This window comes from Melopsittacus undulatus, chromosome 1 (genome assembly GCF_012275295.1).
Source record: "Melopsittacus undulatus isolate bMelUnd1 chromosome 1, bMelUnd1.mat.Z, whole genome shotgun sequence".
Classification (NCBI taxonomy): domain Eukaryota; kingdom Metazoa; phylum Chordata; class Aves; order Psittaciformes; family Psittaculidae; genus Melopsittacus; species Melopsittacus undulatus.
In genome coordinates, this window is record NC_047527.1 from 149,873,245 (window position 1) to 149,892,102 (window position 18,858).

General features: G+C 40.8%; 1 protein-coding gene across 1 annotated transcript in view; it reads left to right on the forward strand.

Annotated features, from left to right (window-relative positions):
* The first annotated feature begins 919 nt into the window (after positions 1-919).
* NFX1 (nuclear transcription factor, X-box binding 1) overlaps positions 920-18,858 on the forward strand; it is a 47,443-nt gene continuing 29,504 nt past the window's right edge. Inside the window, exons 1-6 of the mRNA XM_034063111.1 lie at positions 920-969; positions 6,710-7,759; positions 9,746-9,907; positions 14,111-14,188; positions 15,415-15,520; positions 17,827-17,898. Coding sequence (XP_033919002.1) covers positions 945-969; positions 6,710-7,759; positions 9,746-9,907; positions 14,111-14,188; positions 15,415-15,520; positions 17,827-17,898 — 1,493 coding nt within the window. The 5' untranslated portion in view covers positions 920-944. The remainder of the gene's footprint in view (positions 970-6,709; positions 7,760-9,745; positions 9,908-14,110; positions 14,189-15,414; positions 15,521-17,826; positions 17,899-18,858) is intronic.

Sequence of the window (18,858 nt, forward strand, 5' to 3'; positions counted from 1 at the left end):
GCACTCAAAGCCCATGTCAAGGAAGGGCTGCAGCCATCAAACCGTCTCAGAGCAGCCCTGCAGAGACTGCTTAGGGGTGTTGGTTGATAAGAAACTGAACATGAGCAGCATCAGTGTGCACTTGAGCCCAGAAACCCACATGTGCTGGGCTGCATCAAAAGCAGGGAGAGCAGCAGGTCAAGGGAGGTGATCCTGCCCCTCTGCTCTGCTCTCATGAGACCCCACTTGCAGCCCTGTGTGCAGCTCTGGTGTTGTCAGCCTGAGAAGGACATGGAGCTGTTGGAGCAAGTCCAGAGGAGGCCACGAGGATGATCAGGGGCTGCAGCACCTCCTGTATGGAGACAGGCTGAGAACATTGGGGCTGTTCAGCCTGGAGAAGAGAAGCTGTGTGGAGACCTCAGAGCAGCTTCCAGTGTCTGAAGGGGCTACAGGGATGCTGGAGATGGACTCTTCATCAGGGACTGCAGTGACAGGACAAGGGGTGATGGGTTCAAAGTGAAACAGGGGAAGTTCAGGTTAGATCTAAGGCAGAAGCTCTTCCCTGTGAGGGTGCTGAGGCGCTGGCACAGGGTGCCCAGAGAAGCTGTGGCTGCCCCATCCCTGGCAGTGTTCAAGGCCAGGCTGGACACAGGGTCTTGGTACAAGATGCTCCAGTGTGAGGTGTCCGTGCCCGAGACTGGAGCAGCTCCCAGTCCTCCCCAGCTCACCCCGTCCCACGTCTCTATGACTCCCGAGCCACCACAGCACCCACACCGCTCCGGAACCGCCGCTGCCATTCCCGCCCGCCCCGCCCTCTCGGAGCCCTCCTGCGGCTGCGCACGCGTAGCACCGCTCCCCCGGGGGGCGGGCAGGGTTAGAGGGAGGGAGGGAGGGGGGGAGTGAGCTGGCTGCGCGCATGCGCGGCAGGCAGGAAGCCGGACCCGTGGGGAGGGGGCTGTGCTGGCATGGCGGAGGCGCGGCCCGGCGCAGGTAAGTGTGGCTGCTGCGCTCGGAGGAGCGGGCAGGCTGGTTGCGGAGGGCAGGAGCGGCTCATGGCCTCGCAGCCTGTCGGGCAAACGGCCGCTCCGTGCCGGTCGAGCGAGCGCTGCCGTGTGGTGGGGCTGCGGGGCTGCGGCACCAACACCACCTGTTGCCGCCGCCCCCTCCCCTTACCCCGCCGCAGCTTGTGGGCGCCTGTGGTGACCAAAATGGCTGGGCCGGGCTTGGCGGCGAGGGGGAAACTTTGCCTGAGGAGACCCGTGCGAGCTTCGGTGTGTGACGAACGAGCCCAGAGAGGCGGTTGGGTTCTGGAAAAGTTCACCGCGCTGTGCCCACCCGCATCCGCGGAGCACACACGGCAGCCTGACGTGTCCCAGCCCGCGGGGATGGCGGCGGGGCCACGGGTCTGGGCAGGCAGGAGGTGACTGCTGAGGCAGGTGCCACCTCACCTGGCCGGAATGGGCAGGTTAAGCTTTAAGCTGACAGAGGGAGATTCAGGTTAGGTATAAGGCAGAAGTTCTTCCCTGTGAGGGTGCTGAGGCGCTGGCACAGGGTGCCCAGGGAAGCTGTGGCTGCCCCATCCCTGGCAGTGTTCAAGGCCAGGTTGGACACAGGGGCTTGGAGCAACCTGGTCTGGTGTGAGGTGTCCCTGCCCATGTCAGGAGGTTGGAACTGGATGAGCTTAAGGTCCTTTCCAACCCAAACCAGTCTGGGATTCTGTGAAGCTTACATGATCTTTAAGGTCCCTTCCAACCCAGACCAGTCTGTGATGTAGGCAGGAGCTCATGGGTAGAGAGCAGTTTAGGGACCCAGCCTGGATTGGGGTTGAGCATCACAAGTGCAAGAAGGATTTTGTTTTTCTCATTTTTTGTTTTGCCTGCTGGCTTTTATGATGCAGGTCCAGGTTCATTTTTGCTTTACCATGTGTGGCTGTTGAGAAGGAGGGGGAATAGCTTTTCAAGATCCTTATTCCACCCTTGCATTTAATGATTTATTATGTATTATGGGTATTTAATGATAGAAGAACCATTATGTAACTGTGACTTGAGCATGTAACTAGAAATAACATGGGTGCCCAGAGTCATTTAGGATATTTCATATTTTCAGCACATCTCTATTTTATTGTAGTCTAGGTAGACTTCTCTGGTAATGAGTGTCACTTTGGGATCACCTGATGAGCTAACTCATTTCACTGTTTCTAGAGGCATTAGGCTTCTGCCTGGAAGAATCCTTGTCTTTTGTGACTGGGATGAAGAAAATATGAATCTCTACTTTTGCAGCACCCTGATGTTAACTCAGATAATGTTATGATTAGCCTGTATCTTAAATAGCATCCTCTGCCTCTTCTCTCTGCTTGACAGCTGCCTTGTGGGAAGTGGAATGGCCTGGGACATGGTTCAGAGAGTAGAGAGTGATAGTTTCAGTTAAGAGAAGCTGCTGCAGGCAAATGTCTGCTTGTCTGTCTTCTGTGCTGTGCTGTGCAAGTCAACTCTGGTCCTGAAATGTTTTATGCAGCATATATGTATTGGAATAAAGGGTCTTACATAGGTGTACTGAGCTAAAAATAGATTTGCTGGCAATGATCAGCCTGGATAATACACCATTTCTACATCTGCTTTACAGTACTTAAGCTAACACAGATACTGTCATATTGTCCTGGAGCTCATTACTTGTTACTGTAATCCATATTGTGTTATGAGGAGCCATCTCATAGGTAAGTTTCAAATTGTGCTTGTACAATATTAAGATGGGAACTGATTTTTCCCCTGCAACTACATGAGCAGACTGAGTATATGACTGTGAGCTTAAATATGAAAGGTATTTTTGTTCTCAGGGTAGATGTGGGGAGCAGTTGGGGTTGAGGGGAGACAGTTTTGGGTCATGGCAGATGTGTAGCCCATCTGGGATATTTTGCCAGTGGTGATTGATTGTTGAGACTCGGGGAATGGGTATAAGAGACAAAGGGGAAGAATATAAGAAACAAGACAATGCTAAACTGATTATTCACATTACTACACTTTTCTAGTTTCTAGCCTTCTCTATGCACCTAGAAGGGGCAGGTGGTATTTGTATTTAATCATAGAATCCCAGACTGGTTTAGGTTGGAAAGGACCTTAAGATCATCCCCATGGGCAGGGATGCCTCACACTAGACCATGTCGCCCAAGGCTCTGTCCAGCCTGGCCTTGAACACTGCCAGGGATGGAGCATTTACCACTTCTTTGGGCAACCTGTGCCAGTGCCTCACCACCCTTCTAGTAAAGAACTTCTTCCTTATATTTAACCTGAATTTCCCGTTTCACTTTGAACCCATCACTCCTTGTCCCATCACTACAGTTCCTGATGAAGAGCCCCTCTCCAGCATCCTTGTATCTCCCTTCAGACACTGGAAGCTGCTCTGAGGTCTCCACGCAGCTTCTCTTCTCCAGGCTGAACAGCCCCAATGTTCTCAGCCTGTCTTCGTATAGGCGGTACTCCTGCCCTCGAGCATCCTCGTGGCCTCTTCTAGATTTACAGCTCCATGTCCTTCTCATGCTGAGGACACCAGAGCTGCACACAGTGCTGCAAATGGGGTCTCAGGAGAGCAGAGTAGAGGGGCAGGATCACCTCCTTCAGCCTGGCTGGACTTCTTCAGTATAATTTTGTCTTTCTTAATTACAAACTTTATACAGTCTCAGCCTAATTAAAGTATGTTGTTTAAAGGCTCTTCAAAATCTAATTGAATGTAGCTTGCTGAAACTGCGCTAAGAAACGTCACTTAAACATGATGTCTGTTAGTGGCACTTTCAAATGTCATTATTGATACCTTCATAAAAAAAAGTACCTAAGTTAAGTCTGGCTTTACTAGTCTGTAAAATAAGCTGGTTTTGAAGCAGTGCTTGTAGTGATTAAAATGAGATGTGTACTTACTAATTTGCTTTGCATTTTTAAAAGTGGCCTTATCAAATGATTTTTCTGAAGGACAGTTCATGCAGACTACCTAACCTTGCCAAGGCATTTGTCTCTGTCCATAGTTAATGCTGAGGGGGTATAATATGCAATTTTGTGGCAGAACAGATTTGAAACCATGTAAGTTCATATGTTTGGTTTTAATTCACATTTGAGCTCTTAAGGATATTAAAATCTGCAATGCAGAGGTTGCTTCTAAAGGTACTGGGATTTTCTTTGTTTATTTTATAGACAATCTTGCTTTGGAGGTTCCCTTTTCCTTGGGATTTTTGTGTATGTACATGTAAACATGTCAGAGGAAATTTGAGCCAGTGTTAGCTACTGATTATTACACTTGTATGTGTATTTTGCAGTTACTTTTCTTGGCAGACAGAAGTAAGTCTTAGTAGAATTTACCACTTTGGAATTTTTTTCATAATGTAAAAACTGACAGTAAGAACAGGAATCCTATTCATGGGTGATATAAAAAGTCATAATGAATTATTCATATTTTGGAGGTGCTTTTAAATAGCTGAATCCCGATTTCCCATCTGTTTCTTCAAACTTAAGAGATTACTTGGAAAGTGCTTTCAAAAATATCTCTTCCACAGCTATATTTCAAGTCCTGGTTATGCTTCTTGGAGGCCATGTGCAGAAATTAACTTGTATTTTAGAAACCCAGCATTTTAAAGCCATGTCCAGCATGTTTTTATGTCAGTATCAGATAGTGTTACTGATCTACAAGACAAACTTCCTCAAGCTTATTTACTGCATTCATTTGAAAGCCCTTTCCTGCAATTTGTTTGTAATTCATGCATACATTTTTACATATCACATTTCATAACCAAAGAAACGATGGTCTTTAATAACAGAATGTTCTTCTCAGAGGCAAGCTGTGTGATATTTGCAAAGCATGTTTGTATGAAACGTTAAGCCAATTGGTTTCCCTTGTATATATCTTTACATTTCAAATTAAAAATTAAAGTTTAAACTTTAAATTTTAGGGTACCCAAAAGACTCCTTAAACCAGCAAATGAAATGGATTGCTTCTAATTTAGTTAGTATGTAGTTACAGGATGGCAACCTGTCTTCAAATCAAAATATGTGAAACTGTGTTAAGTATTCTTTAATAAATGACTGTTGCTTACATTATAATGTTCTTCATTAGTGATAGGAAAGAAACTATCGAAACACTGGAAAAACTGAAAGTGTAGTCGTAGAAAGTAAAAAGGACAACTTTATATTTTGAGTTCTTTACACAGAATACATGTGCCAAGATGAGATTGTTTCCAGGGAAGCTGCTTGCAGTCCATGTTTCCAGGTGTATAAGCCTAGTATTTTGTATGTATTAGGGTCTACACTCCTTATGATAGAATAGTTGAGCTGGAAGGGACCTGCAGTGATCAAGTCCAACCGCCTGATAGAAAGTTAAAGCATATTATTAAGGGCATTGTCCAGATGCTTCTTAGACACTGAGAGGCTTGAGGCATTGACCACCCTCCTGGTAAAGGAATGTTTCCTTCTGTCAAGTCTGAACCTTTCCTGATGGATGCAGCTTTGAGTCATCCCCATGTGCCCTGGCACTGGACACCAGGGAGAAGAGCTCAGCACCTCCCTCTCCATTTCCCTTCTCTTTGAGTTAAGGTTGATTCTTAACTCAATCCCAAGCAGTTCTGAAAGGCCTCTATTCGGTGTTCTTGTTCTGCTGTCTCAAAATCAGGTTAGTGTTACAGCTTAAAAAAACCCAAACACACCCTTTGTGTGTCTTTATATCTAGTGTGATAATATAGAATAGCATATAGCATAAAATGTACTAGTACATTGTTACATTAATAACACATACTATATTATAATACTATTATCTATTAATAAATAAGAATAGTTATATATATATATATTTCTTTGCAAAGATAGAAACCCAGAATGGTTTCAACTGAGTCTCTCTTTAAAAAGTATGAATTAGGTTATGTGGTTAAGAACATGCTTAAGTGTAATTTTAAGTTCCTAACTTTTAAGAACCTTAAAGCTTCACTTCCACAAAGTTGTATGTTATGTTTTCTTCTTTGGCCACCAAATCCCTCATAGTAGTTATGACTCTTCCTAGAGGTTTAAAAAACCTCTTTCATTTAAAAGTAAGTGAAATTCACTGGAAAAAAAAGTGTTAATGTTTTGAAATATCCTGGTTTGTTCTTCCCTTCAGAATGTTAATTTTCACATTATTGAAAAGGTAAAATAATAGGTAGAGAGTGCCTGCTATTTTAATGCTGCTTCAAATGTTTTCCCATACTGTATGTTTTTATACTCTTATATTAACTGTCATTCTGTAAAGATGGCAAGAGAAAGTAATGTCCAGAAAGCACTGTACAATTTGACTCTAGTTTCTGGAAACTGGTTTGCACTTGTTCTGTCAAGTGTGGCATTGATTTATCTTCTGGGCCTTTGTATGTATGGTAGTTTTGCTGCAAAGAAATCATATAATCATAGGCTGGTTTGGCTTGGAAGGGACCTTAAAGCTCATCAAGTTCCATCCCCTTGCCACAGGCAGGGACACCTCACACTAGAGCAGGTTGCTCCAAGCCCCATCCAACCTGGCCTTTAGCACTTCCAGGGATGTGGCAGCCACAGCTTCTCTAGGCAGCCTGTGCCAGCGCCTCAGCACCCTCACAGGGAAGAATTTCTTAATGTCTAATCTCAATCTCCCCTCTGTCAGTTTAAAGCCATTACCCCTTGTCCTGTCACTACAGGCCCTTGTAGTACTTCACATTTAATAGTCTTAGACACATCTTTATTTTTTCACTTTTTAGGTGCTTTGAATTTCAATCCTGATGCTGCTAATTCCATTCCAGGAGAAAGGCAACCTACAGATATAAACTGGGCTAACAAGGATAGGAAAGATTCCAACAGTAATCTGAATAGAAGTAATTTACCGTTTCCTGGTCTGTCTTCTGAAAGAGGTACAGAGTATGAAAGCTCTTCCGCAAAGCATCATGGCATTTGTAATCCAGAAAGTCAGTATGGGAATCCTGAAGACTTTCACCGGTATTTTGGTAACAGTAAAAGTTTGAAGAACCGCAACTTGCAGAGCCAGAGATGGCACAGATCAAGAAATGACAGCGCATGTACTAGAAGTAAGATAAAGCCAAGTACTGCTGATGCTGCTGCAGGTCCGGGAGTTTCAGATGCTGCAGTAGTACCCGGGAGAAGAGCACCTGCTAGAGGTTACAATGACTTTGTCTCCTCAGAGAGTGACAGGGATGTACCGAGTGCTGATAGCAGGGGAGCAAAGCCAAAGAAAACACACCTGATGCATGTATCTGGAAGAGGTTTCAGGGAGAAGGGAAAGCAAGTACATGACCGAGAAAAGAGAGTGAGCTCTAAACAGAAAGTAGAGCTGTTTGAAAATGTTACATCTTTGGATTTGACTCAGTCTGATTCTTCGGAGTCATCTGTTGGAAGAGCATTCTGCGATGCCCCTATTGGTGGTTTGGATGAGCAGAAAGGCTACAATTACGCAAACAAAAGATATCCCCGGAAGCCTGTGTGGAATAAACCCCCTGCAGAAAAAGAGTGTCAGAAAAGACACGATCCTCACCGTAGTAAAAATACAAAAGTAAGTAAGAAGTCTTCTCTTGCATATACTCCAAAAGATAAAAATGAAAGGAAGAAAGAGCTGTCTGTTCACAGAAATGATGAAACGTTGACGAGTGATATCAGGCACCAGTTGCCTGATTCTGTCAGATGTAATGGAAGAAAGTTCCTTCTAAAGGGGGATCAAGCACCTACACTTCATTACAGCTGGACCCAGTACTGGAAAAAGCAAAGTGATGTACCAAAAAACAAAGAAACTCATACAGGTAAGCTTTCTAGACTGTCCTGTACTTCTGTGTTAAAGATATGATCATGAATAATTTGAACTGCCTTCACAAGCTAAAGTGGCATATTTCACATTAGGTCAGTATCTGAGGGTAGAATTACATGTAAATGTGTGGTTTCTGAGTGCTGAGATCTTCTGTTATATTTACTAAGGAAGACCAGATTATGTTTAAAGGTGGTTTGGTTTGGTTTTTGTATTGTTTCCCTACCAAACTGCAGTTGATGGAGTGGTCAGGCAACCATGTTAAAACATGTATGTTGAGGGAGTCAAATTCTGAGCATACTGAACAAGGGGACTTGAGAGGGACCATCCTAAAAGTGATTTTTGCAGAACAGTTTTGTCACATTTTGTGTAGAAGTAGGAAAATGACAGATAGAAGAACTGTAATCCCCTCCTAACTGGATTTTTTTGTTCCTTTTTTGCAATGTATCAAAAGCTAGTAAGAGAAAGTGTGTGGAAACTGGCCTATTTTTTCTTTTTCCTTTTGTTTTTTGGTACTTTTACAGTTGAACTACCCAAAAATCTCAACCTTATCTCTGCTGCCCAGAATGATAGAGACAGGTAGACTAGTTCCTATCTGAACTGTGGTATTGAATCTTCTGAAGATTGTGCTTCTCAGTGGCTCTTCACTTTCAGAGCTGAGAAAGTAGTAGCATAATCAGGAAGCGTAATGTTGTTTCAGGTAATAACTTTGTTCCCTTAGGAGAAAGAAGCTCAAGGATCAAGATTCTCCTTGAACCTTTCTAATGTAAATATATTAACTTTCATGCTCCTGGGTTCTACTTGAATCATAAAGATATCTCAGTCTTTCTCCCATCATTATGATTATGACATGGAAAAGGTTGAATGCAGTAAGCAGGAAAAGAAGTAGCAATGTTTTACAGGGAACTGAGGGAACTTCCTCCTCTAAAATGGCAGTCTGTGTTTGTATGCTTTAGTTGGGAGCTATTTTGGAAATGTATCTGCCACTGTTTTCAGGGGACTGAGTCTTTGTGGGACAGCTGTTCTTTCTGAGCACTGACAAGATAGCTTTAGTCTTCTGGAGAAGTCTGGTTTAGATAGTGATGCTTTCTTTGCTGCTCTGATGGGCTTGCTTTCAGTCATGTGTGTTATGAACATGTTTTGAATTGATAGTAATTTTTCTTTTGTTATTTCAATTTTTTTTGTCCTTCATTATGAGTTCTAACTTCCTTTGTATTTGTACTGTGTAAAAATTGTACATTTTTACACTTCACACTTAAGATCTTTAAAATGCTGCAGGTGTAGATTAAATAGCATTTAAAAGGTGTATTTGGTTGCCTTACCTTGATTGGAGTGTCAACTTCAATTCTGCCAGACTGTGTGGTGCCTTTGTTAAGGTTGCACATTTAACTCTGTTGTCAGACTGTTCTGTCTTTCATGTGGAGTGCTTGCTTTATTTTCAGAGTACTTTTTCATGTTCTTTCATATGGCTCAAAGGCCCTGTACTTTGACTATCCTTTCCCAGTAATTCCACTTCTAAAGCAGTGAGTTTATGTAATCCAAGTACTTCACTGTTAATATTTGTTGTGTGATCTCTCAGGAATACTCAAGGATGGGAATTTAGTTTTGGCTGAACCTTTTGTAGTTAAGAGCTTCAAGCTTTTGAGTTTAAACTTTAGGCGAAGATAAATTTCCCATAAAAAGTGATAAGTAAAATCCCAAACTTCTGCCAAGCTTAAAACCATTAACAAATTTGGAAGATTGGAATGATTGTTATTCCTCAACGGGGATTACTCTTGCCACTTTTGTGGGAATCTCATACTTGCTTTTCCTGCTCTAAATCTAGAAAAATGCTTATTGGGTTTCTGACTGGAATCTTCGAGGATTTTCCTCCAATAGAGGAAAAAGAAGTTCTGTTACAGTTTAAGTGAAACCTTACATTTCACTTGTGTTTTGTTTCCCAGCTAGCTGATGTTTCATGCACAAGTGTGTGTTTTATTTGCAGGGTCATTGATTGAACAGCTGACCACGGAGAAGTACGAGTGCATGGTGTGCTGTGAGGTGGTCCGAATAGTAGCCCCAGTGTGGAGCTGTCAGAATTGCTACCATGTATTTCACCTGAACTGCATTAAGAAGTGGGCACGATCACCAGCTTCACAAGCTGAAGGTTGGTATTCTGTTGCACACACTTCCTCTCTCAAATATATATAATAGCAAAATTTGTGTTTCTTATGTTGGAAAACTGCTTGTAAATACTGTCTGAGGTAACCAGTAAGCTGTAAACAAAGCAAATTTTAATTACTTGGTTCTTCTTCCATGGTTCTTTAGATGCTCTGTGTTCCTAACTGTTTTGATTCTTTCTAGTGTTATAGCTAAAACTAATTTTCAGGTTTGGAAGTGTAAGTAAAAGATCACTCAATGAAATCAGTGCATCAACATGCAAACCTTTGTGGCTGTGTTTTTACATGCCAAGAAGTGTCTCATCTTTGCTCATCTGTGCTTGGCTGAGCAGTCAAACAGAAGCAGTACTCCAGGCATCAATTGTCTGCTTTCACTCTTAGTTCTGTTCTCAAATAAAGCACTCCTAAAATCCATCACTGATGCCATGCAGTGAAATGAAATTCAGAGAAGACAGAAGGCTTCTACCTTTGTCATTAGCTTAATCTGCTTCAGATTCTTTGTGTCAGACCACTTTTTGAATATCTGATACCACTACATTCTGCCCTGTGAATGCTTTGGTGTAAGTTAAAGCTGAATTGCAGCCTCCCTGCTGTGTTCAGTTGTGTGATGTGGACACACTGAAGATTGTAATGTTCATCTTGAAGTACAGTTAATATTTTTCTGGACCCTGCTTGCTTAGCATTTACCAATCTTCATCTGTCTGGGCATACTTGGGTGGGAAGAAGCAAAGAATTATCCTACCATAACAAAGACTTCTTGCACCTTACAGTATCTCTCTTCTCAGGGTATCTTTTAGATGTGTTTTACTGAAGGTATCTTCCCTCAGAGACTTATTTGCCTTCTATTGTGCTCTTGGTCATTTGAAAAATTAGTTTGGCCAAGCCAGGTCAAAGAATCTCTTGATTATCTGTGGGGAGTCATAGGGTATTTCTCTGTTCTTGGCTCTGCTTATATTAGACTTGTGATTGACATCCAATCTTTGGTATTTCCACAGTGTAGACTGTCAGCAGCACTAAGAAGTAAAGAGTGCCTTTTCATTGTGTGTTAGAGATGGTCCAGGTCAGGAGAAGGAAGGGGTCTGTTAGGCATGACCTTGCCATCATGTGGAAAAATCCATTCCTATAAAGAAGAACATCACTTTCTCCTTGGCAAACATGTTTTACTAACATTTTGAATTATGTCTTGAAGGAATGTGACCTTTAAATATTGCATAGCTAAGGTCAATCTGACAAAAACACTTGGACTGCACACATCTTTGTTGTGTTTATAAAGGGAAAACTTGTCTGTTGCCATGTTTCTTGTACTTTTAAAACCTGATGCTTCAGTGGTGTTTGACTTGTGTACTAACATTGATGGGGCAAAAGTTTAAGCCATTTGCTCCCTTCTTTGCAGATGGTTTTACTGGTATTTTCATTTTGGCTGGAAGGACTCGAGATATTTGAGTTACAGCAGCTCTTTCTCTTCTGCTTCTCTGCTCCCCTTGCTCTCCACTTCCAGATTAGACAGTGGTCTGTACCAGTATTGATTTTTAAGATGGCTTCTGAGTTTCAGTGGTCAGAATATGAATCTACTTGCTTCTTCTTTCCCCCCCCCCCCTTTTTTCCTTAAGCCATGCTACTTAAGGTCTGAAGCCATTCTGTGTGCCTTGGATGTTACACAAATACCACTTTTTTGTTACTGGGACAAAAGCTTTTGGTTGTGTACAGCTGAGAAGCCAAAGCAATAATTGATTCTTATGCAGATTATCTCTTCGGAGAACTGTGTAAGACCTTAGAAATGGGTAGCATGAAACTACCAGTGTTGATTTGAGTATAGTCTACACAGCTGAAGTGACTGAAATCTTGTTTGGAGGTCTTCTTATGTACCTAGCATTGTATATATGTGGAAAATTCCTGCCATACTGCTGCCTTTGGAAATGCAGCCTTCTAGCATTCACTTTATTCTAGCAGATGTGTCTGGATCCTTTCTTATGTAATTACCTGTGACTCATCTAGGCAAGCATGTAAAGAGGAAAGTTGCTTGTTTGAAACTGCACATAAAGATCTCTAGTCTATATATATAATTCCCAGCTCTTCCTACTCAAGGTTCTTTTGAGCCTTTTAATCCTTTAGGGTGCTGGAAACTGAGGAGGTTGTTAACTGTACCTTTATGACAACAGACATGCAGGAAGGGGCAGGATTCTGAGCATGATACCACAGGTAAATATAACTGTCCTTTCAGTGTCTTTGACTGGAAGTCTGTGTACTTTGATCCTATTAATGAGAAGATTCATGGGAGTGGAATGATCATTCTTTAGGGTCATCCTCATTCCCACTTTCTTCATTAATCAGGATTTGGAAGGAGTGGTTACAGGACTGTAATGTAGATGTCAGGAGTCACCCCACTGTCATTCTACCCTACTGTGATTGCATCTGAATCCATGAAGAAAACTTAATTCTTATTTCTAGAGGAAAGCAACTGTGCATGTTCCTTGTGGGTGGATCCACATGCCCTTCTTAGAGGAACAAAGGATAATCAGTGGTTAAGAAGAAGAAAATATATCTTGGAAGACTGTTTTGCTTGGTAAAAGGTTCCTATTTTTCAAGGGCATTCACTAAACTCTAGAGAAACTGTTGTTGTTAAAGGACTCCTGGTCTGGGTGTGCTGTTCTGGGAGACATGTTGATAGAGGCCCTCTTTTTGCCTCCTGCGGCTTTATGATAGGCTTACCTTGAAAAGCGTAACATAGAATAACAGTGAAAGAAATAATGTTATTAATGCAATAGTGAAGTATATTTTACAAAGTAACCCCATAGGGAATCCCTTAGGATTTACTATGCTAGCTTTTGGAGGGACCATGTAAATGCTGAAAGCTTTGTCAGCAGATACCCTTTTCAGTTTCCTGCTGCCATTTTTTACCTGTAGCTTTTAACACTGCTGTCTGAGATGTTTCAATTTGTAGCAGTCAAATCTTGGTCAGAAAACACAGATTGGTCATGATCATGAAGATGGAAGCATACTTCTTGTGCCACTGTTGTACAGCTGCTCAGCCCATAATTGTATCTCTGCCACTCTTGGTGGCACAGTAATAGAAGCCAGGATGAGGAGGGGTATGAATAGGCACCAACTGAAAAGAACAGACGTGCTTTAGATTTGCATTTCAAGAGTGGCAAAGCAAATGATCACAAACTGGATCATTTCCAGTTTGTGCAAATCATTACCAGTGTGCGTTATGATGGTTAATGCAGGACGCCTCTAGTCCTGGTGATAGCAGGTGTAGGTGTGCCTGTCATTGGAGTGCAGTGGTTGTGTCACATAGGGTTTACTGTTTGGAATTCTTGCTGCATTCATAATGTGAGAACATCATAAATCTCAATCAAATTTCTTAATAGCAAAGAACAGTTCCAAAATCACAGCTTTATGAATTTCTCAGCACTGATTAAGAGAGGCAGTAAGAGCTAATCAGTTTATAGATATTTTTATATCTATCTGTACAGATACCAAAATCTCTGCCCTTTTGTGTTCAGTAGTGATCTTATACTGGTATTCTTCATAGCCAGATATGTACTGAATTTAGGAAACATCTTCATGAATTGTGTTCCTTACACTGAAGTTCTTCCCATACTGCTAACCGACCCCCTCCTGAAATGCAGAAGCAAGAAAACTACCATTTAATAAAATACTAACTTGAATAATAATGTCCTAGTCAATACCTAGGTATTGTCACCTTGAAATTAATTAAAGTAGATCATTCTGATTTATATAGCACCAGTTTATTCTGGACATGAAGCAATATTGAATTGGTCTTCAACAAGACGTGTAAGTTTGTGACATTGGAGGATAATGAAAAGGAATATGCAGGTAGTGCTTAAGACTGTAGGTAATTATAGTTTTCTCACCAATTTCCCACACTTCAACACTTTCTCACATGTTTAGGTATGTTAAAGACTTTCTGTATTCTAGGAGAATGTCTTATAATATGATAATAGAAAAAGTGGAATTGTAATACTGCCTCTATATGAAGTTGGAGCCTGGTCAGATGAAGTAGCACTGTATCTTAATACAGATAAAATGCATTTTTAAGCTGCTTTCTAACCGCTTGGTTGCAGCTGTGGTGGTAAGAAACAATGTGAGAGCACTTACTCCAAGCGTCCAGATTAGCTCCTTTATTTATTTCAAGTCGTATTTATCCTTATTTCTTTTATCTGCAGATGGCAATAGCGGTTGGAGATGTCCAGCTTGTCAGAATGCTTCCACGCAAGTTCCTAAAACTTACACTTGCTTCTGTGGTGAGTTTCTTGCTTTTGCAAAGATAAACAATTTTGTCATTTTGATTCGTTAATTTGAATTCTGCTTTTGCTGCTTGCTTGCCTACATCCCTGAAATTAACCTTGTTTAAAAGTGTATTGTCACTGAAAGGTGGCTGTGTATAGAGTCATACATATGTTGCTTAAACCACTTAAAAATGAAATACTAAATCAGAAGTGATAAACATGTTCATATCACTATGTAAAAGTAGTTTTTATGGAGCAATGATAGAATTGGGTCACTATCCTATATGCTTTCCTTCTGTAGCAAGCCTGAAATAACATTCATGTGTTGTCATTCTTCATGGCAAGATACACCAAAATACTACACAATTCCAGTATACAACTATCTTAACCTTTAAATTGTTTTAGCATTTTCATCATTTATGTTGATCAGGGACACATACAAGTTAAATAGGAAGTAATATTCATAATTTTCAGATCTTTATATGAATACATCTTTAATAAAAGAGGTGGATGAGGCAAGTACCACATTCATGAAGCCTTAAGTATATGGTGGAGAAATGCATTATGTTACTTAACTGCATATGTGCAAATGCATTTTGTTTGAGATTTACACTTCTGAAATTTGTGGTAATTCTGTGTAGCTTTTCCTTCCTTAAGTGAGGGTCAATGGAAAGTTACACCTGACTTTCTACAAAACAGTGTTCTGGAATTGAGACAGGATCTGAGAGTCAGTGATGTTGTCCTAAAGAAACTAGACTTATGCTGCAATAGGCAACAATTTGTCTAAAGTTCTCATATCTAAATGTCTGAGTCAGGTAAAATTAGTGCAATGCAGGTAAGACAGGAGGTGTTTTGTATGAAAATGTGTGAAATCTGAGGAGTACAGGGATAAAAATTCAGATAGATTGAATGTTTTGATTTGAAATGAAAATTACACTTGTAAGAAAGGTTGTCATTGTGTTAAATAGGAAAGAAATTTTTGCCCAGGGTTAAAGACGATTTCATAGTTTTGGGTGATCTGAAGTAGGAACCTCAAGTTGTCCATGGGGTTAATATTACTATGTTTGAACATAAGATTTTAATCTTCTATAGATAATTCTACATTAATAATATGGCACTTGGATATCACCAGTTGCTTATGCAGAGCTATCTTCTATTTGATGGAAAATACCATGTGTTCATTGTGGTATGGCTTTTGTCATCAAGGCAATAAATACGTTTTTGTTTTTGACATGGTTTAGGTAAGGTGCACAATCCTGAATGGAATAGGAACGAAATTCCACATAGCTGTGGGGAACTTTGTGGAAAAAAGAGACAGGGTTTGGACTGTCCACATCTTTGTAACATGTAAGTAAATGTTGATCATGTGGCTGTTGAAATGATCTAGAGATTATTTCTGAAGGCTATAGTTGGATATTTTATGTCTATCTGATATGCTTGGAGCTGTATTTGCTTTATAGCTCAGATGAAGCCTGGAAAAAATGGAGGGTATTTGTGTTTGTATTCCCAAGGTGAGTTCAAATGAGAATGAACAGGAGGTCAACAATAGTTGTATCAACGTTTCCATCATTTTAGGAGCTAATCCAGCTGCCTGACTTGGTTTCAAAAACCTTAACTGAACTAGAGAAGTAATACTGAATAGAGGTAACTTTAAACATGTATCCAGTGGTGCAGGCTTTTTAGGTGCTGCTTTTCCTGTATGAGTGTTTGTCTATATCTTAATCCAAGAGCAGTGGTACTTGGTTAAACTGAAGGACCACTTACTTCTGTCCTTTGTTTCTTTTTCTTTCCTTTGGCTTGTAAACTGGTGAGGATAAGAAGGTATTTTATGTATTTATCTACTTGTTGAGACCACCAGATGGTTGAACCAGAATCCCTCATGGTGACCTTAATCAGTGTATATATAACTCGGATTGGTTTTGCTGACATTTATTAGCATAATTCAATGAAGAGAGGCAAGAAAGTGCAAATCCTGGAGTTTTGTTGTTTTTTTTAGTAATGTGGTGCTAGTATATTGATAAGGTTAACAGCATTAGTCAGGCTTTTTCTGTGTATGAATAGGCTTGCCAGTCAGAAAAATAAATTACAAGTTGCTTCTAGCTTATCCAGCTTAGTTTTCCATGTATGGAAGCTGGTCCCTAATGCCTGTTCATATTTCTGTTTTGAGACATTTTTAATAGTCAGAAGCAATTGTTTCTGCTCTTGGTACACAATTGAAAACTTCAGTCATTCCAACAAATAGACTGTCATCTTAAACTCTTTGCAAGGTTTACTAAAACTCGGAACTTCACTAGAACTTTACTCTGAACTTTTTACTTAATGTGTTCTGTTTCAAATCTGTTTCAACATCTTGTTGAATGAAAGAATGTTTCTGTACTTGTAATACTTCTTTCCCACACATGAAAATATGTGAGATTCTTCCCCTCTGCTCCACTGAAGTACTGTGTGCCTGGAGTACTCTGTTCAGCTCTGGGGCAACAACATAAGAGGGACGTGGAGCTGTTGGAGCCAGTCCAGAGGAGGCCATGGAGATGCTGCAAGGGCTGGAGCAGCTCTGCTCTGGAGCCAGGCTGAGAGAGCTGGGCTGGGGCAGCCTGGACAAGAGAAGGCTTCTTAAGGGGAGACCTTAGAGCAGCTCCAGTGCCTAAAGAGGCTACAGGAAACCTGGAGAGGGGCCTTTGACTCAATTGTATTGTATATGAGTGTAGTAACTAATGAACTAATTAGTACTGGCATAGCAATTGTGCTTGGGGAATTTAGTTTGCCATGTAATTGTGTATCCTTATGGTGGGGGGTGTTGTGTATTTTGGGATTTTGTTAATTTTGTTTTTCTTTTGACTACTACATCTAAGCTGGTCAGTCCTAGCCAGTAATAATTGCTCCACATGAGAGCTGCTCTATTTGCAAAGGAATGGAACTAGAAGGTGGGTAAGGAAGAGTGCAGACAAGTTAGTTAAGTATAAGTTCACAAACGTGGGCTTGTCTGCCCAGCAGAGGTCTTGTATGCAGATAGGGACCAGTGTTTTTGGAAGTAGGAGGTAAGATCTAATAAGTAAAGGATTGTCACTGATGATACTCTGGTGATGTGCTTGATGGTGAGAAAGAAAACTGAGGCAGACTTGTTACATGCGTTACCTTACACGAAGAGGAACAAAAGCTGTTGCTGGTGGTGCTAGAAATGCTGAGTTCAAACGTAAACCCATTACCTAAAAAGAAGAAATTCACAGAGAAGTTTTTGTTTCTAATCTATTTAAGATCACTGAAGAAAGAAATGTATTAATGGCTTGGACACGTGATGCTTGTTTTGAGTGTTACTGGTAATGAACGCAGTTGTGTTGGTGCATGTCTGCTGATGAAATGCAAACTATGAAATGTGTTAGTAGCACTGTTACTGGTGAATTGACAGCAGCAGGAATACAGAAGTTTTCCTTCAACGTAAGTGACATGTGAGAGTACTGCAACTGTAATAATGTAGTGTGGTTTCTTGTCTTGTGTTAATAATGCTGTCATGCCCTGCAGGAGTGTATATTCTGACAGTGCACTGTGCATTGGGTCATAGTGGGTTGTTTCTCTGGGACTGTAGTCAACCTGATGTTAACTTTACAATTTTATTTTCCCTTTCTTTTTATTTCTTTTTTTGACTTACTTTGAAGCCTGTGCCATCCAGGACCTTGCCCTTCGTGCCCTGCCTTTGTGACAAAAACATGTGAATGTGGACAAACAAGGTAAGAATGCTTCTGTTATAAACCCAGTTTATATAAGAACAGTTTCATAAAAGTTTATGTAATAAGATTTTCCCTTCTTATAGTTTATTACAAGTTTACAGAACAAAGTTTATTCTAAGCTGTGACTTTTATTTGTGCACTAAAATAATTTGAAGAATTTTATATTTAAAAACTGAAATAGATTTTACTATTTTAAGAACAAATAATTGAAAGTTATCCATGTTAATATCAGTTTATGGTACGTGTAGCTGAAGTGCCCAAGCAGTCTCAGAGTTGATTTGGGTTCAAAACCATATTTTAGTGTTTCTTCTGTTTTGTAGAAGACACAGAAGTGAGAAAAAGTTCCCACCTTTTCTATCTGAATGGAATATAATGTTGAGCTATTCCTTTCCAGAAATAATAATTCCAAAACTGATGTGTACATTTCTGGGAAGCTGTACCACTAACAAGATGTCTGTAATATATTACAGAACTCGTGTGTCACTGCCAACAGCAAGACTGTACTGCCCATACTACCTATGATCTCTCATATTCAGCTCAGAGTCTTCTGAGTCCCTATTCTAGTTACCTAGAATTGATGGTGTGTAATAAAATGCTTGCCTGGGCTCGTTTCCACATCCAGATCTAACCAAACCTGATTCAGTGTTAGCATTCTTGCTCTAAAAAGAAAGGTTTTCAGACTTTTACACTTCTGAAAGCTGTAAATTCTGTTAAGGGATCTTAATTCTTCAAAAGGAGGTACAGCTGTGTCAGTGGTAGTACATGTACTTGAGAGCACTGTGTCTTCAGTAGAAAAGTGGTTTGGTTGTAGAGGCTAAGAGAGTTGGGGTTGTTTGATCTAGAGAAGAGAAGGCTCCAGGGAGACCTTATTGTGGCCTTTTGGTACTTAAAAAGGGCTTTTAAGGCAGATGGGGAGGACTTTTTAGCAGGGCCTGTTGTGACAGGATGAGGGGTGATGGT